This window comes from Macadamia integrifolia, chromosome 12 (genome assembly GCF_013358625.1).
Source record: "Macadamia integrifolia cultivar HAES 741 chromosome 12, SCU_Mint_v3, whole genome shotgun sequence".
In the NCBI taxonomy this organism is placed as follows: Eukaryota; Viridiplantae; Streptophyta; class Magnoliopsida; order Proteales; family Proteaceae; genus Macadamia; species Macadamia integrifolia.
This window is the reverse complement of record NC_056568.1, coordinates 31,323,263-31,346,898: the sequence shown is the minus strand read 5'-3', so window position 1 is coordinate 31,346,898 and position 23,636 is coordinate 31,323,263. Positions and strand designations below refer to the sequence as shown.

Below are 23,636 nucleotides of genomic sequence, written 5' to 3'. Positions count from 1 at the left end.
AAAAAAAAAAAAAAAAGGAAAAGACTGGGAATGCTAGTGCATTACCTAGGAATAAGGCATGCTACCTTTTATTGATCATTGGATTTGATAGTTTACATCTAAACTGTTTGTAACTATTATTTTACATAACCTATCCACCACCGGCACTGTACAATCTCTCTTCTTCTCCCACTCCTCCCCCTTCCATCTCTAGCTCCACAATCCTTTATGTGAATTTCCATCAATCTTCCACTACCCCTCTCCCCCTTGCACTCTCTTTCGTTCCCTGTCTCTACAGACTCCGCCTACCGTCTCTGCCCCTTTCATCATAGATTCAGACGTAGTAGACCCTAATGTGCATAAAAAACAGGTGTTTTCACTGCATTTATCTCTCTTGGCAGCCGGTATGGCCCTATTGCTGTTGATTGGAATGGCTTTATCTCGTCTCTAACAGTCGCCTCCGGCTCCATTGGTGCTGGTCGGAACGGCTTCATCTATCTCTCACTTGCGCACCACTGTATAGGGCCATTGTTGCTGATTGGAATGGTTTCATCTCATCTTCAATTGTTGCTTTCAGCCCCATTGCTGCTGGTCGGAATTACTCATCTCTCTCTCTCAACTGTCCATTGCAACCTTTGACTCTCGCTCACGCACCGCTGCAACCAAACCCTCATCTGTCCTTCCTAATCCATCTACTGTTATTGTACCATCTAAACGCATTATTTGAATCTATTGTAACTGTTTTCCCATTTATTGGTAAGATTGATTGATTATTGGGTTCTTTGAATCTGTTCTTAACTTTTATACATTGGATTTATTTGCTGCAGTTTTTTAACTTTCAATGAGAGTGTCCATTGATCTGTAACAAAGTTAAAATGTATGTCAGAGGCGGGTGGTGACTAAACTCATGAATGGAAAATCCTCACCTTTGAAAAACTAGACACATTAGAAATCAGAAATTTAATTGGAAAAAACTAAAACTATGAATTAAAGAGGTGAAAAAAAATCCTCTAGAACTAGAAGCAAATCCAAGTAAGAAAACGAAGGAGGAACGGAGAGAGAGGGAGAGAGGTCCCGTTCCAAAAGGGAGAGGGAAGCAACAACACAGTACAATTGCAGGGGCAGGAGAAGGAAAAAGATGTAGTAGCTATGGAGTGAAAGTTTGGATTTTTTTCCTTCGTCTAACAGTTATATTTAATATGATCAAATCCCATGATTAAAATCCCACTAGCACGTAAGATTTCAAAGTGATCTGCTACCATACCTATCCCTCTACTTAAAAAAAAAATTAAATAAATACGAGAGTGATCTCTAAATTTGTACAGTGGTTTCACCAAAAATAAAATAAAATTTGTAGAGTGATGAACCAGCCAATGGAAAGGGTGAAAAACGATTCAACCATAAAACAATAAAGAGGAGAGAGAGACACCTTACCCCTCAGGAGTAGGTTGGCTATTAGCACAGTAGTGCCTAATAGGGATGTTGCACGAAAATTAGCAAGAGAGAGAGAGAGAGAGAGAGAGAGAGAGAGAGCCAATAAAAATGTTAAAGTTGTAGTGCATCTCTTTAGATTTGATCAACAACTAGTTATCGGGATTCAAGTCCTAACCATGGTTTAAAAACGATATTAACGTCGGTATTGGATACATATTAGTCGTATGTGATCGAATAAGACAATTCTGCCCCATTTTTTTCTTCTAAATGTACCCACTTATAACTATTCCACCAATATAAGATCAAGAATATGTCAATTTTGAACATTGTCGATACTAATATGAAACAACAATATGTCCATTCTAATACCATTTTTTAAAACCATGGTCCCAGCTCTCTTGTTGCACCCATTGATTGGTAAGATGTATATTTTACCTCGTGACATCGTTTTGTTTATTAGGTATCAAAAAAGAAATCATCTTTTTATTTGCTACTATGTTTCTTTTTACTAATCAAAGTTTTGTATTTGCCATCATCATCTGGTGACCATTTGCAATATGAAAATTTTGAATTCAAATCCTACTGCTAATCAATATCCTTTTGACCCTTTTGGGTCATTTTAGAAAATAATTACACCTTTTATACTTTATTATTGGACCCATGGGATATTATATTTTAAAAAAAAAAAAAGATTCTAAATCTTTGGGACCTTTTTGTGCCCAACCCACATTTTTAAACATCTTCAAACCACTCAAACCGTTGAGACTAATAGGTCACTTTTTGTTAGATTTTTTACTCCAAGGTCATGTTAGCATATTGTTATAAGGTGACTTCTATGTCAAAATTATTTAATTATTTTAAATTTTCTATAGAAAAATCTCTCTCTCTAAGAGTGTGAGAGAGAGGAGAGAGCTCAAAGTGGCATTGGGATCAATGGAAAATGGGCATAGTTTTGTATTTTAACTATGAAAAATGGTAATCTCCCAATTACGCGATTCTATGAGGCTCATACTCCAATCGAATATTAAAGATAATAATTCTTTAATTTACAAAATGTGACTTGTTAAAATAGGTGCCTGAGCAACTTATGAGGTCATTTTTGTGAGATTGTTGAAACTTTTTTACGTTTACCCAGACATATATGGGGTAATGAACTTATGCAACAACACTATTAGAGAGCGTTTGTTATTTAAAAAAAAATAAATATTTAACTTTAATAATTTGTTCTAATGGCTAAAGTAACACAAGTCTATGTGTAAAAAGTAATGAATGGAGCTTTGACAATTTTTTTCAAAGGGTAAAGCACCTCGGGTTCTAACACCATAAAATGTAAGGGTAAAATAACTATAAAAATGCTAGCGACATTGATATATTAGGGGATTTCACAAAATCAATGATTGGAAACCTATGCATCTAAGAGGAACCAGTAGCTTAACATTTCTCGAGGTCTCTAAAAAAATAGTTAATTTTTTTTTTGAGATCTATTTTAAATGCATAGTGAATCATATAATTGAGATAGAACCTAATCATGATAAATAATTAGTGAATTAAATATAGTATAGATCCAATGGTTGATTTGTTAAGTCAATCTATATTTAGCTAATGCAATGTAGGGCTATGAATATTATCTTAAGGTGGTAAAGGGGCCATTGAAGAGGCATTCCAAATCAGTCCCCGCCAATTTTAATTTGATTTGAAATAGGATCGGTCGTCGGTTCCTTAGATCTGAAAACCCAATGATTTAGTCTCAGAACTCTTAATCAATCATCCAAAATATTCAAATTGGTATAGAGCATAGCCCATTCTGATCCAAAGCCAATTGAATCTTTTCTCCATGAGAGGTGAAGAAAAACTTTCCTCTATATGAGGGCAAAAGAATACTCCCTAGTCATGTGGCCCTTAGCCTAGATAAGGAAAGGGCAAAATGACTGCCCCGGTTGATGCCATGTGTGTACCCTAGTTTCCCCCGCCGGCGCAGGGAGCTACACCACCAGGAGCATTCTTTTAAATTTTTGAAATGGGCGGGCATCTTCAGGCGATTCTGCTGGTCTCGTGTCCTCATAATCTCATTTATCTCTTTGTCTTTCTGTTTTGTCTCCTCTCTCTCTCTCTCTCTCTCTCTCTCTCTTTATTTCTGTGTTACGAATTGACTTTTAAGTCCTAAGATCTCGAAGCAGGGTCGTTAATGGCGGACAGAATCACTGTTCCAATGATTCTGAATTCCTATTTCATCCAACTCCCGTAAATTGTACCATCAAATCTCATGTTTCAATTTTACTTCATCAGTTGTTGTTCTGCATGGTTGAAGCTAGGGCTCACATTCTCCATCTGAAATCTGAATAAGCTGACCATTAGCTCTGGGATATCAAAGGAGTTGATCATGTCGAGGGACACGTCTTCCTTCGGAATCGTCAGACGGAACGGTTTAAGAAACATTCGGTCGGAAAGGAATGAGAATGAGTTCGAAAATCCTACAGATTCAATCCCTTTCCTTCCTCCTAGAACTCCTCTAAACAGCATTCCTGACCCTTCACAATACACCAGGGGAATTGAAGAATACGATCCGGACTCTATCCCCAAATTCGAAAGTAGTAAGATTGGAGCTTTTGATTATCCGCTTGCGTTGAGCAAGGGGATAACAAATACGGGTCTCAACAGCGCAACCCACAGAATTTCTGCTCGTGGGAAAGCTCAATCTGAACCAAACTCAGCTCAGAGCACTCCAGCGAAGAGTGTTCCTAAGGTTTCTAACAATACGGCGTTGGGTGCTTGTACTAGCACTCGAACACCCCAATACACTGGAGCAAGAGGAGGGACCTCTTCTAGAGTTCCTAGAGGGATCTCAATTGTACCCTTTGCATCATACACGGAACTTCCTTACTTTGAGATTGTTGAAGATCCAGCTTTCTGGCTGGATCATAATGTGCAGGTTTGTCTTTTCCATGCTCTCCATCATTCTTTCTCTCATATTTATTTTTAATTTTATTATCACTTAAGACGATACGTCATGCCTGTGTTTAGGTTCTGATACGAATTCGACCACTCAATACTACAGAGAAAGCTTTGCAAGGCTACGGAAGATGCCTGAGGCAAGACAGTGCACAGAGTTTAACGTGGCTCGGGCATCCTGAAACCAGATTTACTTTTGATCACATTGCGTGTGAAACTATTTCCCAGGTTCCATTTGATAGATTTTTCATTGCATTGCTTATTCTTTGGCATCCTTTTTGTACAGTTTATGCAGCACATCGTAGGTTATCTAGCACAGTTTATGCTGGTACTCATATGGCATGGCCAAAATTTGTTATTAGGAGGAGCTCTTCAAGGTTGTGGGCTTGCCCATGGTGGAGAATTGCATGTCTGGTTATAACAGCTGTATGTTCGCTTATGGTCAGGTAGGCTTGGCCCTGGCTGGAGGTTTTGGGTGTTGTAAGCAGATGTGGGACAATTACTGAAGATTAGACGTATTCTTTGCAGACTGGTAGTGGGAAGACGTATACTATGATGGGTGAAATATTCGAGATGGATGGAAAGCTCAATGAATATTGTGGGCTTACACCCCGTATTTTCGAATATTTATTTTTGAGGATTAGAGCTGTAAGATACAACTCCTGATTGATATCTTCCATATTTCCTTCAATGAATAAAGAAATAGTTAAGAAAAAAAAATTATTTTGGTGCAGGAGGAGGAGAACCGAAGGGATGAGAAGTTGAAGTACAGTTGCAAGTGTTCCTTTCTTGAGATTTACAATGAACAGATAACGGACCTGCTTGAACCTTCATCAACTAATCTACAGGTACTTTATTTCCTTCTAATCTGATTTGGTTTTTGATATGCAGTTGAGTGATGTGTTAATGCTTGTGTCCCTCACTTGTAGCTAAGGGAAGACTTGAAGAAAGGTGTATATGTTGAAAACCTTACAGAACATGAAGCGACCACTGTCAGAGATGTTGTGGAACTTTTGTTACAGGTGTGATTGATAATGAAACTTAGGTATCTTTTATCAATTAATGAGGGCAAATCTGGTCATTATTTATGCATCTATCAGGGTGCTGCAAACAGAAAAATGGCGGCAACCAACATGAACAGTGAGAGCAGCCGGTCTCACAGTGTCTTCACTTGTGTAATTGAAAGCCGATGGGACAAAGATTCCATGAACCACCTTAGATTTGGAAGGTTAAACATGGTTGATTTGGCTGGTTCTGAGAGGTAAGTCTTGCATTTCAGCATTGCCAATATGGCTATCTTACAACTTCCCCACTCATTGAACTATATCGATGGTATTAGGCAGAAAAGTTCTGGTGCAGAAGGAGAGCGTTTGAAGGAGGCTGCAAATATCAACAAATCCCTATCAATTCTGGGGTATACTCAGAGGCCTGTTTCTTAAGTTATTTTGTGGTTAATGCAGTGAATCTTTATGTTTGTTTTCTTCTTGTTTTTGTATAGTCTTCTTGTTTGGTTGCTCAAGGCAGGTAAAATCTTTCTGTATTTTAACAGCATTTGTAGAAGAGATTTGCCATTTTCTTTAAATTTTCTATTATGTTCACAATTTATTCTTTCAAATGTGAAAATTGAGATGATTACATTGAAACAAAAAGAAGTGTTCTCCATGCCTCTGGATGAGGGTGTGGGGATTGTCTTCTTTAAATGGTTGTTTTTTCCCCCTTTATTTTTCGGGTCTTTATGAGAAGATATGGTGAATGAACTTAGAAAGAGGACCTGGACTTTATGACGTTCATCAAATAGGTTCTTTCCATCCAGTTGACCCCTTTGCTGGGTCCCTAACACTTAGTCCAGATGCCTTATGCATGGTGAAGGCAGTGAACAATCTCTTTCTATCTTTTGCTTCTTTCATTGTTCTGTGTAAAATTTAGGCATAAAGCAGAGTTTCTGGAAGGTTTATTTATATATTTATTATTTTTTTCCCCATTTATGTAAGAGATTTGGGAACTTTGTGTGGTTTAGTTTGATGTCTTTGTCGGCTTTTTTGCATGTAGTCTTGTGATCATGACTCTGGTGGATGTTGCTCAAGGGAAACACCGTCATATCCCGTATAGAGATTCAAGGCTCACATTTCTCCTTCAGGTCAAGAAATCTAGATATAATATCTGGTGTCTATCAATATGTCTTGACTCTTCTGTTAAATTATGGAAAAATTTTCAACCTTTTTCTACATCTTTTGATGCAGGATTCTCTTGGTGGAAACTCAAAGACAACAATCATTGCTAATGTCAGCCCATCAATTTGGTGTGTTTTATTTGGTTTTGCTTGTTTTGGCATTCTAGATTGTTTATGTTTTATTTCTTGATTAGTTGGTCAAATAAAGTGGGAAAGCTGACAAAAGACCACTTGGGGGTGCAACCCAAAACCTTAAAGGCATTTGTCCAAGGGTTTTTAGACGTGTCCGTGGTCCCAAACAACCGACGTGGGACTATACCTTTATAACTCCCAACATCTCAACATATTTGCTTATTGTTCTTTACTTCTTTTGCAGCTCTGCAAATGAAACGTTAAGTACTCTGAAGTTTGCTCAGCGTGCCAAACTTATTCAAAACAATGTATACTTATGAAACTCATATATCTGTGTTGTGACAAAAAATCAAAGTTTTTGGGAAAAAAATAGTTTACTTAATAAAATATATATATATATATATTTTTTCTTTTTAGGCTAAAGTGAATGAAGATGCTTCAGGTGACGTAGTGGCATTGCAGCGGGAAATACAACAATTAAAGGTCTGGGTTGCTTGTGCTTTCTGGAATTCTTTTCTCTTTAGTCACTTTTCAAGTAGTGGAAATAAGAGAATTAAATGGGTAACACACAGGGCCAGCTGACCATCCTCCTCAAGCATCATAACCTATCAAGGTCTCCATTACTTAGATGCCCAAGGTCTGAACAATCCAAATCAGGTGATTGTCATGAAGAATGTGACTCTTATCTTGAAGGAAGACCCCTGGATGATATGAACAATACAGGAGTCTCAGAGAGGAAGGTAAAATCCCATAACATCCACATCGAAATATACTTGCTTGTATCGGAGAAGTCGCATCATTTAGTCATGGATGAGAATTGCTGTTTCGTATCAGATAAAATGTCTAGAAGCTGCTTTAGTTGGTGCCCTGAGGAGAGAGAAAATGGCAGAGGATGCAGCCAGGAAGTTAGAAGCTGAAATTGAACACATGAACTGTTTGGTATGCCTGTTTACCAAATGTACTTTTCTATTTAAAATCATTTGAAAAATTTTCTTCTATATACCATGAGTCAGAGTAGTTAGTGAATGTTTCTTTAACTTCTTCAAAAGCTTGAAATTATGTATTAAACAATAGTTGCTTTGCTTGGGATTTATTGATGGAATGGTACTGATATCACAGCTTTCGCATTGTTTTTATAGGTGCATCAAAAGGAAGAGGATGCTCAATGTTCTAAAATGATGCTAAGACTACGTGGGGAGAAAATTAAGAGACTTGAGTTACTCGCAGAAGGCCTAGTGTCTGGAGATCAGTATCTCATGGAAGAAAACAGTGCTTTATCAAAAGAGATTCAGTCGCTTCAAGCCAGAATTGATAGAAATCCAGAGTTGACTCGATTTGCTTTGGAGAACATGAGACTCCTCGATCAGCTGAGAGTGTAGTTCTCTTGATTCCTTAGCAACTAGATGTCTATTCTCTATATAAGGTTTCCCCCCAAAATGAGATAAAGATACTCATTCTACGTCATTGTTCTTGTTACTTGTTAGGCTTCAAGATTTCTATAAACAAGGGGAGCGTGAAACTTTGTTAGCTGAGGTTTCGGAAATGCGTGATCAGGTCTGTGCGGTACTGTTTCATATTTTCCATGAGAATTCTCTTCCTTCTGAGGTTTTGGCTTTCTAAAACCATTTTTTTTTTTAATATTTGCAGCTGCTGGAAGCCCTTGTAAGACACCATGAGCCACTTGAACTCTGCCAAAGAACGGTAGTTCAGGTTAAAATAAATTGTTTTTCCTTCTACCAGAAACTGTATGTGCGTATGCATGTTTTTTATCCCAACATGCTTCTCTGTCTTGCAGGATACTGACATCTTAAGAGAGTTGGAAGAGTGCAGGAAGAATCTTAGTGCCTCAATTAAATGCAACACGGAACTGACTAGGTTTCTCTCTCTCTTTTAAAACCTTTGTTTTGGAAGTGTTTGGACTTTTTGGTCTGATTGGACATTCCAATTATTTTTGGTTGTGCATGTGTGGGCGAAGCAGGTGCTTGTCAACACACTTCAGCCTTTTCTCCCCAAAACAATCTTTTTCAGCTATCAAAATCCATTCTATTTTACTTGTTTCTAATACTGTCCATATCAAACTGAAGCATAATGCATTTTAGTTGTGCAACAGATGTTGCACCATAGTAGTCACATGACTGTCTTGTAAACCATGTTCGTACAATTAAGTAACAAATACTACAGTTGCTGAGACTCTCTCTCTCTCTCTCTCTCACTGTTATCTTGTTTGCGGTTCATGTCAACAGGAAAGTTGATGAATTGCAGAGGGAATTGAAAGAATATTTGGAATGTAACAAAGCTGCATCTCATTCAGTAAGTATATCCAGTAAATTATCAAACAATGCATTTAGTTATATGGTATTGATTGTTGTCGGAGTTTCATTTTGCAACATTTGCAGGTTGCAGATTCTTTATGTGGAGAAGATCCAGTTAAACATACAAATAAATACTCCACGGTTAGCAAATTAAGCTTATGTTTTTCATTCTCATCCGCATATGCCTTGCATAAGGCTTCTATAGGAATTAAAATCTTTCAAAAACTGAGGTCTTTTCTTTGGCATGATTAAATGCTCTGCTTGCATCTACCATTTCACAGGAAAAATAAGCTTTGGGCATGTTTAGAATGTTGCCCATCTATTTTGATAGGCATATTTGAGAGTAAGACTCATGCTGAGAAATTTTCACCAAAGAAGTTTTCCTTGGTAAAAAAATAAAAATAAAAAATAAAGCAGAAAAATCCAAAACCTAATAAATAAACTGTGGCAGAGAAAGAAAAAAAATTGTTACATGACCTTGAGTTATGAATCTTATGACCACAAGTAGGGGTCAGGTGATGATTATAATGATATACTAAGCTATCAAACTGCAATAGAAATTTACAAAATTGGCAGATGCATTTTTGGTTGCTGATGAAATACAACTTCTACAGGTTGATATTATATCAGAGACATCTGATTCAGAATATGAAATTGCATCAAATTATCAGGTGGCTGATGAGTCCATAGGATTACAAAAAGATCAAGAGTTTGGAGATGTCTTAGCATGGGCATCTACTGTCACTCAGAAAGAACTGGGGGATGAAGGATCTCTGATGGAAACCATGAAATCTGAGCAGTTTCAGTTAGTTGAAGAGCTGGATATTCTTCAACAGGGGCATTCCCAATACATGGAACTCTTAAAGAACAAAGATAGCGAAGACATAAAGTTCCCTCTTCAAGTTGGCACTGAGTGTGGGCTGTTGGAAGGGTGCTGGAAAACTGAACTAGGGGATCAAGTTACAGGTCTTATGACTGAGGGCATAAGTGGCTTTACAAGATTAGTTCAAAGAGATAAATTTGACAGGATGCAGAGGGAACTTGAGGAGGCCAGGATACTGAATAGGTGTTACCAAGATAATCAAGAATCACAGTTATCCAACCAGCATGAAGCTGAACAAATCCGAGAGCAGGTTGAAATGGAGACGGCTGAGACAATTCTTCACTTACAAGAAGAGCTTGCTACACTCGAGCACAGGTTATGTTCTCTGACCCAAGAAAATACAAGACTGAGAAACAGTATAGCTTCTAGGGAGGATTCAATAAAGGCATTGTCTGAGGAATGGGAGAAGGCGACTTTGGACCTTACAAACTTCCTACTGGAAGGTTGCAAGTCCCTTGAAGATGCCTCCAACCATGTAGAAAGTATTTCAATGTCCTTTCCTCAAAGGATAATTAGTGAACAAGCACAGAGAGCTGCCAGAGTCTTTGCTGAGAAGGAGAAAACCATATTATGTCTAGAAAACAGTCTTGAGGAGGCACAAAAAATAGGACTGGAGATGAAGTTGAAATTGAGCTCCTTAAATTGGGCAACACTAGCCATAACTGAAGTTCAGCAGTTAGAAAACGATCAAAGTACCAAAGAAGCAAATCAGTTAAGAAGATTGCTGAATGACAAGAATTCTTTGATACAAGAACTAGAGAAGCAACTTAAAGATAATGAGAAACAACTTATGGAAGCAGTAAAACGTGCTGATGCTGCATTCATTGTAGTGAAAAGGCTATTGGATTTCCAGAGTGATGCCCATAAGAATGGCAGTGGACAAGAAATTCATGAGTTAATTTGGGCTATTCCCACTCAGGGTGATAAGTCTATGGTTCCAGAGATGAAGGATAAAGCAAATGTTCAAGCATTAGAAACTCTTGAGGTTCAGATTGAGATGACAAGACAAAGAGTATTGAAGGCTGAGAGTGCCATTCATGGATCTTATATAGATACTCAGATGCATTTGTCTTCCCTTCCATCTGAAATTCTTGAGACTTCTACCATATTCATGCAGCTTATTCAAGACTTGGCTGAAGAGATCCGCGCCATGAAGAAGAACTTTGAAGAATTGAAAGAGCAAAATAGAGTTGCTGGAAGTTACATGACGGTACCACCATCATTGGTGGCTTGTGGGTCTCAAATGCTTGAAAACAAGTATCATATTATTAAGGAAATAAAGGATGAGCTTGGTCAAACAAACAAGGCACTGAATACCCTCAACACTGGCATTGGAAAGCTCTTCAATGTGGGAAGAGTCGGAGATCTTCCAGCAACAGATGCATCAATTATTGATTCTTTTCAACTCAGCTCTGATCCTTCTACGTCAAGAATTGCTTTTATGGGTGAATTAGATGAAACATCAGTATCTAATTCCTGTTGTGTATGCCCAGTAGAATTCACGGGATTTGAGTGTGACTCAATATCCGAAAGAGATGTATCATTCATGCTACATAAGGGAAAATTGAGAGATTTTCAGAAACCCATTGAAAATTTAATTTGTGATGATGCAACAATACAATCCCTGAGGAAGGATTTGCAATTGGTATTCAATAGTTTCCTGGAAATACAAGTCCACTTGGCAACTTTATTTAATGACAAGGAAATAGCATGTTGTCCTAATGTACAAGGAAGATGCTTCCATGAATCAGTTGCCATAGGGAATAATAACCATTTCCACAGAGATCAGAAAGTACATGATAAGCTTGGGGTGATGGAGATGGGTCAACAGATTCAATCCTTCGAGGAAGATGCAGTAAACTGCAGCAAGAACAAAGAGGTAACAACTTAAACTTCAGCCTTTTATCCAAAACTATGTGTATTGTTTGACCAGACCAATGAACGGGATGAGCTAGTTGTAACATATTTCTAACACTGTTTTGACAAATACCACCAATTTGAAGAACAAAAGACATGGGTTAACTGACATTTTTAGTGTATATTCTTGACAGGTCTTGCATTTCAAGATCAGCAATCCCAGGTTAGTCATTGAAGAGGGAAACAGGGTTAACAGCTTCCTCAACAAATGTGAGGAGGCTCAAGCTACTATGAAAGAGGCTGATGCTATGTTAAATGCATTGTTGAAAGCAAAGGAAACTGCAAAACACAGGACTGATGAGTGGAAACAAGCAGGTGAAACGTGGGTGATAGAAAGAGCTAGCTTGGTTGAAGAAGTTCAGCAACTTAAGGCTTCTTTGTATCTCAAAGAAGAAGAATATGAATTTATGAAGGAACAAATCTGTTCCAGTTTGGAAGAAGTAACAAGTTCACTTTCTTTGCTAGAAGGATCCTTTTTTCAAATGCAGAGAGATGTGGAGGACTGGTTCAAAGTTATATTCTGTGATATTTTTTCCATGCGACGGGACATATGGGACCACCTTCACAACTCAAGATCATCATTGGAAGATATTTGGTCAAGCATGATGGAGAATGATTTTGCTTTGTTTGTGCTATATCAGTGCTATGTTGGAAAACATTATGAGAAAATCCCAAGATTCAAAGCAGATCTTGGCCTTTCCCTATACACACAAAGAGAATGTTGCTCGACATTAAACAATTTGGGTACCAAATGCTTGAATGCTGGGGAGAATGGCCCTGTGGTTAAAGGTATGTTTCATTTGGAAGGCATGTTGAGACAAAGCCAAAATAAGAACCCACAGGAGGAACTTTCTAAGCCAGAAAACAAAAAGAACGCCAATTATTTCTCTAGAACATTTGCAAAATTAAAGGAAGATGAACTGAGTAAAAGCTTTGATAGTCTTATATTTGAAAATTTGTCACTTAAGAAGGAATTGTCTCGGAAGGATGTTATTTTGAAAGGGTTGCTTTTTGATCTTAGTTTATTGCAAGAATCAGCTGCCAGTGCCAATGACAAGAAAACAGAAATGGAACAGAATGTTGCGGCTCTGGACCCTGTTCGACATGAGTTAGCAGTAAAAACAACTCAGCTTGATGACGTCTTAATTCAACACCAAAAACTCAGAGCTGAGTTGGATGATCGTGTAGCTGCACTTTCCATCTCAAATTCTGAACTTGAACAAGCTCAAGCTACAGTGTATACATTGTCAAATCAAAACACAGAGCTGAGACACCTCTTAGAAGATATTTATGCAAGAAAAAACAGTGCTGAACAGCAACTGGAAGAAACAAATGAGGTTGTGAAATGTTTGGAGAAAGAAATAATTCGTCTGGCTTCTTCTGTGGAGGAAAAGATTCTAAATTCAATTGTGGACATTGAGAAAGACCTGAGGAGGGTCACTTCTGAGAGGGACTGCTTGTATGAAGAGGTCATATCCCTAAATGGAAAGCTTGAAATGGCAAATGCTTTAGCTGAAGAGAATGAGGCCATTGCTATTGAAGCTCGCCAGGTATGAATTTATGAAACTTTCTTGTGATCTATCATATAGGATTTATGCTTGCTGGATCTTTTTTCCAATTCAACTTGGATCTAAACTATTTCAGGAGTCGGAAGCAAGCAAAATCTATGCTGAACAAAAGGAGGAGGAGGTTAAGATTCTTGAACGTTCCATTGGGGAGCTTGAGTGTACAGTGGATGTGTTGGAGAAAAAGGTAAGCTACTTGTTAATTAAAAGAGCAACCCAATGCAGTCTTACCCTCTGCTTCGCAGGAGAGGCTGTTTCCAAGTTTTGAACAAGCTACTTGTATAATTGAATTTGTTTATTTACCCCATAATCAAAGCTATAATAACTATGAAGGAATAAAGCTATGAGCCATACTATGAAATTATGGGAGAGAGTAATTGAAACCCACCTAAGACACGAAACAAATATTCAAATAACTAATTTGGTTTTATGCCAAGAAGATCAGCCACATAAGCTATTTATTTGCTTAGGAAACTAGTAGAACTATTTAAAGAATGTAAGAATGATGTTCATATGGTCTTTATTGATTTAGAAAAAAGCTTATGATAGAGTCCCTAAAGAGTTAATTGGGCAAGTTTTAGATAAGAAAAGTGTTTCAAATAAATATGTGGACATGGTTAGAGATATGTATAGTGGGGTAGTGGCTAGTGACTTGTATAAGAATTGTGGGGAAGAGGGAGGGGGGATAAGGGTAGTGAATTCCTAATTACAATTGGATTACATCAAGGATCAGCTTTAAGCCCATATTTGTTTTTTATTTGTCATAGATGAGTTGACTAGAGACATTCAAGATCAAATGCCTTAGTGTATGCTTTTTTTTTATGATATTGTTTTGGTGGATGAAACAAAAGTAGGAATAAATATAAAGTTGGAATTTTGGAGATCATCCTTAGAACCAAAAGGTTTTATTATAAGTAGAACAAAAACAAAGTATACGGCGTGTAAATTTAGTAACAATAAGATTGAAAGTGAGGTGGTGAAAAGTGATGATAGAGAGATACCGCAAAGTGATAATTTTAGGTACCTAGGTTCAATCAGAAATAAAGGAGAAATATAAGGTGATTGAAATAAGGTGGATGGAGTGGAGGGGTGTGTCCATAGTGTTGCGTGATCGATGTATTCCTTTAAATTAAAAGAAAATTTCATAGCACAATTATATGATCAACAATGATGTAAGGAACTAGTGTTGGCAGTGAAGAAACAAATAAACAAACTTAGAGTAGCAAAAATGAGGATGTTGAGATGGTTGAGTGGTAAAATAGAAAAGATGAAATAAGGAATGAGCAAATTAAAGCTAATTTAGTAGTAGCCCCAGTACATGAGGTGGCATGGACAAGTGCAACGGAGGCCTTTGAATGCTCCGGTAAGGAGGGCTGATTTGATTCAGATTGAAGGAGCTAAAAGAGCCAAGGATAGGCCTAAATGACTCTAGGGGTAATGGTGAGGAAAGACATACATAGCTTAGGACTAGTAATGAGTATGACTTTGAATTGAGTTGGATGGAGAAGAAGGATCCATGTAGCTGAACCCATTTAGTTGGGATAAGGGCCGTCATAAGGCTGAGCTGTATCTATATTTGAATTTTTATCCACTCTATTAGTCCAATTCTCCATTTTAAAGGATTAAAATGCAACTCAACGTCAGGAGTAAAAATTATTAGCAGTTTGTGCAGCTGCTTTGAAATCATTGATGCATCATCCTGAGGCCTTAACTTGGGTTCCTTTGACTGGGTACTGTTTTTCAAATTACTGAAATCACAAAATCCCTTTTGCAGGTTTATGAAATGAGCAAGGAGGTAGAGAGGCACCACAGAACGAGAGATAATTTGGAACAAGAACTCCAAGCATTGAGACAAAGATTGTTGACTGTTGAGACCGCAGCAGAAAATGTGGATTCTGGAAATTCAAATGTGGAAGACCAAGAAGAAGATCAAACATCAAAGTTGCAAAAACCTTCTTTTGTAGTTCAAATGTATTTGCTTTCTGGTTTCGATACCTGAAATTTGAAAGAATTATGCTTCCTTGTGCAGGCACATTGATAATGGAATACTAAAGAGAATAAGGTTTCTTGAAATGGAGAAAGCAGACCAGGCTGAGGAGGTGCTTCATATCTTTCTAGATCATTGTCTTTTCTAGCAAATCCCGCTTTTAGTGGACTTCCTAATGCATCTTCCTTTCCATGTACTGACAAAAAACGATCTGTTTTGTGAAGATAAAACGGTGCAAGGAGTATATCTCGGAACTGGTATTGCATGCTGAAGCCCAGGCAACACAATACCAGCAAAAGGTACAGTGGAAGATTCATAAGCTGAATTTTGTATTTTATGTATGTCTATGTTATTGGGACCTGAACTGATGGAGAGAAGTTTGCCAGTTTGATCTGTCATTCTCTACAAGTAGAATGGTTATCCTATATGTCATGTCCTGCATAAGTCTCTAATGTGCCAAGATTGTACCCAATTAGATGTTCCAAACCATCTTATCTCCATCAATCTGTTGGTTGATTGGGACAATATGATGAATGATCCAGAAGGAAAAAGGTCTCTAGATGACGAGGCACACCTGAATGGGTTAATCATGGTCCAGGATATCTCCCAATCATGAATCCTATGCATGTGTGTCTTGGATGTAGAGAATGAAAGGCTTCAGTCACTCATTTGTCCAGACAAAATAATTCTTCATCTGTTAATATTGGTTTGATGTTCCTATTCTCTTGAATGAAACAGTACAAGGCATTGGAGGACATGGTTCGGGAGGTACAATCAGATCCATCATCTTCCACTTCTGCAGCATTAACATTAGATAAAAATGAGAAAACAGCAACAAGGGCTAGGGGTTCTAGCTCACCATTCAGATGCATTGCAAGTTTAGTTCAGCAGATGAACTCAGAGAAGGATCGGGAGTTGTCTATGGCCAAGCTCAGAATAGAAGAGCTAGGGGCACTAGCTGCCAAAAGGCACAAAGAGGTAATAATAGTCTGTTTCATTGATATCCTTGTGGAAAAGCCCATCTTGCCCAACTTTTGTATATCAGGTGACCTAATCTTTAGTGCTTCCTTTTCTTCTTCACAGTCGATGCATTTGCTACAAATGTTCGTATAAAAATTTTGAAATAATGATTTGTCTCCTTCAATCTTGGACCCGTTCTTGAGTGTTTATAATCTGATATTGCAGAAATATTGCTACATTATAGTTGTTGTTATTGTTGTTAAAGTTTGCATTCATCAAAGCTATATTGCTTTCAGGTATGCATGTTGAATGCCAGACTTTCAGCGGCAGAAAACATGACACATGATGTGATTAGGGATTTACTTGGAGTCAAATTGGACATAACCAACTATGCAGTAAGTACCAGTTTTGCACCCCAAAGAGTCTCATTGTATTCTTCAACAGACATTTATCTAATTCAGCATGCATTTTGTGGCACTAGAATCTGATTGACCAGGACCAGATTCAAAAATTATTGGAGGAAGCTCACCGTCAAACAGAAGAGTCCCTTGCAATGGTTGTATTTGTCAAGATGTTTTATTCAGTCATCAAAACATTCCGTAGTTTTGTGTTGCCTGGTTCTGTTATGTCATCTTGTTTTAACTTAAATCTTGATTTTTATTTTTTGTTGGTTTAGGAGAAGGAGATTCTCAAGCTACAGAAAAAGATTGATGACTTGACCACGGAAAGAGAGAGGTGAACTTTTCCTTACCTCAACCTGGCCCCCAAAAGAGTGAAGTTTATTTGTGTCTGGTTAGAAGCAGGACATTCTCAAGCTATGAAAGAGATTTAACAATTTGAAATTTGAAATTTGAAATAAGACGGGAGTGTCTCTCTTCCCAAAGCCTCACCATAAAGCAGGGAAAAAAGAATTAGTATAATAAACAAAACTAAAATCAGAATTGTTCCTTTCTATTTATTTATTTTGCTTGGAAGTCAGGATCAGGTCAGCAATCTATGCTTGAAACAGGTCAACTGATGGAGAAACAAAAGGAAATACATGAAAATGAAATAAATTCATCATACCCATGTGAACAGTATAATCTACTCACCTAGAGAATCAAGGGGGCAATCACAGACCAAAATGGCAAAATGGGTCTTACGCTCTTACAGCATAATGGTGCACAGAACCAAGGCCCCAAATTAACTCACTGTGTTCAGTTAGGAGGTTCCTTATAGTAGTAGGCCTTCTGATGATTGTGAGCATCTAGCGTATTTTATTGTGGGATTTTCTTATTGACACCTGTTAAATAATTTGTAACTTTACTTTTTTCTAATGAGGGTATAGTGTTATTACCGTTATTTCACGTGTACTGGAAAAATATGCATGACAATGACACCTTTAGGTATTGACATAATGATATGTTACTTTCAAATTATTTTGGAAGTCCTTTTCTTAAAGAATTTTGGGAATAAGACAAGGAGAAGAGGTGTTAAGTTCTAAATACACCTACGAAGGTGTCATTCAGTCACTCCCTTTTGTTATTGTGGATGATTGTAAAAAAGATACAAATGCGATAAGAAGTTTAAAAATCAATTTTATTTCAGAAATCAAAAGAATGGGTTACTACAGTCATCTTTTGGTCTTTCTACCATTGAGATACTGTATAAAAACTCCTCCAATTCTGGGTCGCATTCGCTCACTCCTTCTGTGCTGATATTTCATTGACAGGCTAGAAGTCAAACTCCATTGACACCTTGTTTTTCCTCCAAAGAAATAGTTTTCTGCTGCAGAACTCAATTGCTCATAGGAGTGCCTTCCTGACACGCCATGGATGACACACGGCAGAATCCATGCTATGCAGTGGGCCCACTGCATGACAAGGATCCTGGCAGTGTGTCACTTGATGCAGTGTCAGCTTAACATTCTGCTTGCTTTAGTTCTACATCTTCTTACATAAGTTAATGTGGTTTCTGCTGCACGGATTCATACTTCTGCAGTTGCATTGAGGAAATAAATAGAAGAGAAGCAGATATACTAGCTACACAGCTGACAGTTGAGCAACTTCAACAGAGAGATCAATTACTCGCAGCACAAAATGAAATGTTGCAGGTCAGCGATTCTAAACACAGAAATAAAGTTCATAACTGCACTTGGTACACATCCTCTCTTGTCCATGGAGCTCTTCTTTATTCTTGTTCTAATCTTTTACACAGAGGGAGAATACCAGTCTAAAGAGGAAGAGTGCAGACCTGGATGAAATGTTGAAGAAAGTTCTTGGATCACAGAATGTCCAGCGTATTCAACAACAGCCTCCAAAGATTATGGTATCATGCATGAATTTATTTTTCATGAGAAAAACCTCTGATGATATTTCTGTGCTGAAGTTTTATTTTTCCTCAATAGGAGCAAAACCCAGGAAGGGTTGGTAATAGAGAGCTTAGCAAGAGGCTAGCACATTCCCAGAAGCTTCTTTCTCGTGTGAATGATGAACTTTCTTGGTATTGCAAATCAGAGAGCAGCAGTACAAACAGCAAGGGCAAAGAAGAACAAAGGCACAGAAACAAAAGACAGGCAAGTGCTCATTAGGATGCCACATGGCATATGCATTTTAGATAACATCAAAGGATCCTCTGCCAAGCACGTAAGTTGGCCAATCCTGACAGGACTGACTCGGCCAAGTTCCTTGCTTAGGCAACTCATCTCATCACCCACCTCCCAAATGAACAGTTGGGATTCCCCAATATTTGACAATTGGATGACAAATTTGATGACTTGGAAATTGGTTACCTACTGATGCAGTGACTATTATGATGTCTTACAGGAATCAGAAGGCTAAATTTGAGTAGTTTGAAAAGCGTTCGTCTTTAACCTTCGTTGTGCACTTCTCTTTATCCTCATGACTACAATGCAGAACATAAATGGGATCAAGATAGGGGTCAATTTGCATTCTCATCTGCAGTATGGTATGAAGTGAAACTCATGAATGTTGTGATCTGAGGTCCACGGATACAAGAGAAACTCAGATGTATTGTGTGGGCCCTGTGAGGGCAGCTCATCAGACTCATCAGATTCATGTGAAGAATTTCCCGTGAATGTCGCGGATATGGGAATGGTCTAGATCAAAGATCTGTTTTGAACAATATTTCCCATTTCAACAATTCCAAGTTGAAACCAACATAAAATTCATATTCCTTGATGATGGTGGTCCATTAAGTTGCTGTACATTTTAATGAAAGGGACAACAATGTATGATTGTTATGCAGGATTTTCCTTTCCTGGAAAATCCCCACGGAAGTGTTATGCCGTGCGATTGTATTAGAACTTCAATACCATACAGTTGAAGATGCAATATATATACAGTGGTTACTACTTATTACCATAAACCCCTTGGCATTTCCTGCTTCAATACAATTCTCTTCGTCAAGAAATGAGTTTGGTGAGTTTGACCCGATCAGGATTCCAGGAAATGGAATGTCTTGAGTCTCTTGACCTTGACCTTGACCTGTGGAGGCTACACCTTCATCTTTGCTGGTTCGGTTCTCTAGGTAATTGAGTATTGGAGTGTAATAACCTGAATATCAATCCTTAAACCAACTGGCAAGTGGCCAGAAGGCTCTTTGTTAAATTTTTCTTTTTTCAGTTTAAGGCTCATTGTTAATGGAGGACAATAGAACGGAGAATGCCAATATATCAAAAGATAATATGATTTAACTCAACTCTCATAGTGGACGTTAAAGAACCGTACAACTAGTCTACCTAATGGTTGAAATTGCCACGTCATTTAATTGTAGGGCAAAGGCAGCTGAGCCATGAAATTTAGGACCGCTGGATTTGGTTGCAAGGGAGATAAAAAGGGAAGGGAAGGGAAATCAAATCATTAATTAATGTGGGAAGTTTTCTAATATTTACCTAACGTGATATTGTAACCAATTCTAAAATATACCAAATTTAGTAATTAAATTTCATTTTACTTCACAATCAATTTCCTTTCATTGGAAAAGAAAAATAAATTTTACATAAAAGGATATTTTTACCAAATATGATAAGAATTTTTGGTGGGTTGCACAAGCAAGATTAAAAACTCTCTTCTCTTTTCAAAAGTGATTTCACTTCCCTTAGACTTGCAGCCATAAAATTGTTTTTGAGGGCTGGTTGGGTTGGGTTGGGGGGTGGGGTTGGGGGTTGGAGAACAAAGGATAGATGTAATATAAACCAAATGGTATTTCCAATTAGACAACAGGTCCCATTATCTTCTCTACCAAGGCTAGAACCTTCGGCCTCAAAGTTTAATATATGGTATGTCACCGGTCATATTCTAGAATACTTAGATCCATCCATCCATCCATCCAAGCTGTCAACTTTAGACTAAAAATGCACAAACAAATCCAATCAACTCTACTAAAAATAATTACTTGGGGAAGGTAGAAATCCATTGAATAGAAACACAATAATTCCGCATTTTCATCCAACAAACTAGTGTTACACAAAATTAACTGAAACGTTATCTCAAATAGTGGAAAAACAATTACCACATTTACTTCAGTAAATCAAAACAAATCAATGCATTAATTTCTTTGACCCAAGATGTATACAAACAAAAAGTGTAAAAACACTCGACATCATAACTACCATGACCATTACAACAGAAAATTAGTCCTACCCCTGTAAAATCTACTAATATAAAGCTTACATAATTAAAAAATTTGGTGTACAGTGAACTCTTCTGAGGTTCAAGAGGGGCGAAAAACAAAGCAAAGCCACCTTCACAAGGAAGATATTAGTGATAGAAATGCAAACATACTGATGTTTTAAAGTCATACTTGGTCAAAACTATACAAAGCAGTATTAAATTAAGTGAATGGAGAACTGCAGTAGCTTGATCGCTGTCATAGCTCCATCATCGTAAGAGACCAACAAATGGGGTCCTATACTATCACTGGTCAAAATCAGAAACCATCTTTGACAAACAAGTAGCTACCATCTCACTAGAACTCACATACCTAACAAAAAATAAATTATTCTTACTTTTCATGACATAAACATTTAATACCTACAAAGCACTGAAATGAACTTATATTGCTGTAGCGAGGAGAGGACACATCGAGCAACTTCGATACTTCCAGCTCTAAGCTTCTAACCTTGCAAGCTGAACTTATTATGACAATTAAAACAGTTACTGGAAGGGTGACGTACCATTAGCTTCTTAGACAGCAATCCAACTATTCCAATCTCTGTAGTTGAAGTATTCCATTTTGAACCCTCATTTCCTCAATTTTCATAATTGTTTACAACAGAAAGTGCCTGCCATATCTTTTATACATGTACAAGTTTTTGTTCTCTCAACCACACCCTATTTCCTTCCCCTTGAAATAGAAACTTTTCAATAAAAACAGGACATGTCAGACGTACTTACAACTGGAAATTGGGGATTGCTGAACTACCCAGACATAATGGTCACTGGCTGTATATGTCATTAATGAGTCTCCCATGGGTGCAAGTAGATCTTCCTCTGTTGGATCTTTTTTCCAAACTTTGAACTTATGACTGCTTGCTGCTCCCTTCATCTTCCATCTGTGTTATATATAGATCAATCTAATCAAGGCATGTGCCAAAATACAAAAAGATACACGAAGGAATGATTTAGTCACTAGAAAAAAGGATGAAGAGTACGCATCAAGGTTATTCTTATCAATAGCATTTTGTTAAGAGTATAGGTAGGAAGGCAGCAGCTACTGCATGCAACTATGTACTAAAGCTATTGCATGTGCACATGCACACACACACACACACACACACACAGACGCACGCACGCACGCACACGCACACACACATGGTTTGAGGAAATGCAACCACCTTTGCTTTCTGGAACTTAGTGACCAGGCGCATGTACTGATCACGAGCTTCTGGATAACGCGCCATGGAATGAACTCTAGCTAGAGCTTTCTCCACTCCAGCAACTTTTTGTTTTCGACCTTGTCTGAGATAGTCATACTCATCTATCTTCCCAATTTCATTTTCCACATTTCCAATAGCCTTTTCAGCACGAAAACCTCGCAATCCAGCTCCCTTTCGCCTCCACCGTAAAATAGCCTTCTCTACAATACTGACAGACCAGACAACCTTTTTATATTGCTTACGAACTTGATGTCCTCTCACATGAGCCTGAAAGGAGACAAATAAAGCAAAACGAATACAACCCAAAGAGAGAACTTAGATTGGTTTTCAAGAACAGGTAAGTACGGAAGCCATAACTTATGCCAAAATGTTTAGGTAGAGCACACACGACGGACATATGAAGTACCAGAAGACATCTACTTGAACAGATTATGAAAGAATAGTTGGAAGTAAACAGAAATGCACATCAGTTCACAATAAAAAAAGCATAAATCTAAGACATTTTACATTATGATTGTCATCACATTAAAAATTTTACAAACTTGGAAGTGAAACATACTCAAATTTTCAATTGCTACTTCGTCGCAAAGAGAAATCTCCAAATAATCATCAACTGCATGCACTGTATGTCAAATTTTGTTTGAGAACTGCTGATGATGTTCTAAGAACACAAGGCAGCCAGCAGCAAACCAGGCAATCAAACTGGACCAAGAATGAATTAATGCGCTTGATTTGAGTGCCCAATGGGTTGTACGGGCCATGGGATTTATGTTTTTTTAATTTACTATTGTAATGGGCCAATTCTGTAATCACAAATACATGTTTGAGTCCTATTATGGATTAAGTAGTTAGCTTCACTTTTGTAATGCTCTAGATTAGTTTCTTTTTTGAAAAGAGGTGTATGTTGTTAGTTTGCTTCTTTTTTTACCTTCTTATTTGAGAAATACTTCTATTTTGTAAGCTTTTTACTCTCTCTAAAAGAGAGGCTGCTGCACCAATTTACAAATTAATTAAGAACTACTATTAAATTTCAGCCAATGTTTGCTCCAAACTTCTTGAGAAAGGAAGATCAACAACTACAATAGCTGTGGGTAAGAGACCCAGACAGAGATAATCATATCCCACCCACATCTATCCCAATCCATCCTTCTCTCTTTTTCTTTTTTTTGTTTTTTTGTTTTTGTTTTTGTTTTTGTTTTTTGTTTTTTTTTTTTGTTTTTGTTTTTGTTTTTGTTTTTGTTTTTGTTTTTTGTTTTTTGTTTTTTGTTTTTTGTTTTTTGTTTTTTTGTTTTTTGTTTTTTGTTTTTTGCTTTTTGCTTTTTGCTTTTTGCTTTTTTTTTTTTTTTTTTTTTTTTTTTTTTTTTTTTTTTTTTTTGTTTTTTTTTTGTTTTTTTTTTTGTTTTTTTTTTTTTTTTTTTTTTTTTTTTTTTTTTTTTTTTGTTTTTTTTGTTTTTTTTTTTTTTTTCTTCT

At 37.3% G+C, this 23,636-nt stretch overlaps 2 protein-coding genes across 6 annotated transcripts in view; one reads left to right on the top strand and one right to left on the bottom strand.

Annotated features, from left to right (window-relative positions):
- The first annotated feature begins 3,470 nt into the window (after window positions 1–3,470).
- LOC122057785 (kinesin-like protein KIN-12C) lies at window positions 3,471–19,654 on the top strand. Of its 4 annotated transcripts, none has more exons than XM_042620045.1 (34): window positions 3,471–4,342; window positions 4,435–4,590; window positions 4,725–4,808; window positions 4,891–5,010; window positions 5,097–5,210; window positions 5,292–5,384; window positions 5,463–5,623; window positions 5,702–5,776; window positions 6,412–6,499; window positions 6,603–6,661; window positions 6,909–6,972; window positions 7,082–7,147; window positions 7,237–7,404; window positions 7,499–7,603; window positions 7,804–8,039; window positions 8,149–8,218; window positions 8,312–8,365; window positions 8,460–8,539; window positions 8,908–8,974; window positions 9,061–9,117; window positions 9,591–11,738; window positions 11,911–13,326; window positions 13,421–13,528; window positions 15,116–15,282; window positions 15,371–15,440; window positions 15,553–15,627; window positions 16,067–16,306; window positions 16,585–16,683; window positions 16,770–16,844; window positions 16,965–17,023; window positions 18,269–18,380; window positions 18,485–18,595; window positions 18,675–18,842; window positions 19,093–19,654. In XM_042620045.1, the coding sequence occupies exons 1-34, from the start codon at window positions 3,794–3,796 to the stop codon at window positions 19,105–19,107; spliced, it is 7,329 nt and encodes a 2,442-aa protein (XP_042475979.1). In that variant the 5' UTR covers window positions 3,471–3,793; the 3' UTR covers window positions 19,108–19,654. The 4 variants fall into 4 exon arrangements, with proteins under 4 accessions (XP_042475979.1, XP_042475980.1, XP_042475978.1 ...); XM_042620046.1 differs by having other exon boundaries at window positions 8,312–8,374; window positions 9,648–11,738; XM_042620044.1 differs by having other exon boundaries at window positions 8,312–8,374.
- A 1,851-nt stretch (window positions 19,655–21,505) lies between these two features.
- LOC122057786 (calmodulin-binding transcription activator 3-like) overlaps window positions 21,506–23,636 on the bottom strand; it is a 13,703-nt gene continuing 11,572 nt past the window's right edge. For both annotated transcript variants that reach the window (XM_042620049.1, XM_042620048.1), the window contains exons 11-12: window positions 22,125–22,433; window positions 21,506–21,842 (exon numbers count right to left, since the gene is read on the bottom strand). In XM_042620049.1, the coding sequence (XP_042475983.1) occupies window positions 21,810–21,842; window positions 22,125–22,433 (342 nt within the window). In that variant the 3' untranslated portion in view covers window positions 21,506–21,809. The remainder of the gene's footprint in view (window positions 21,843–22,124; window positions 22,434–23,636) is intronic.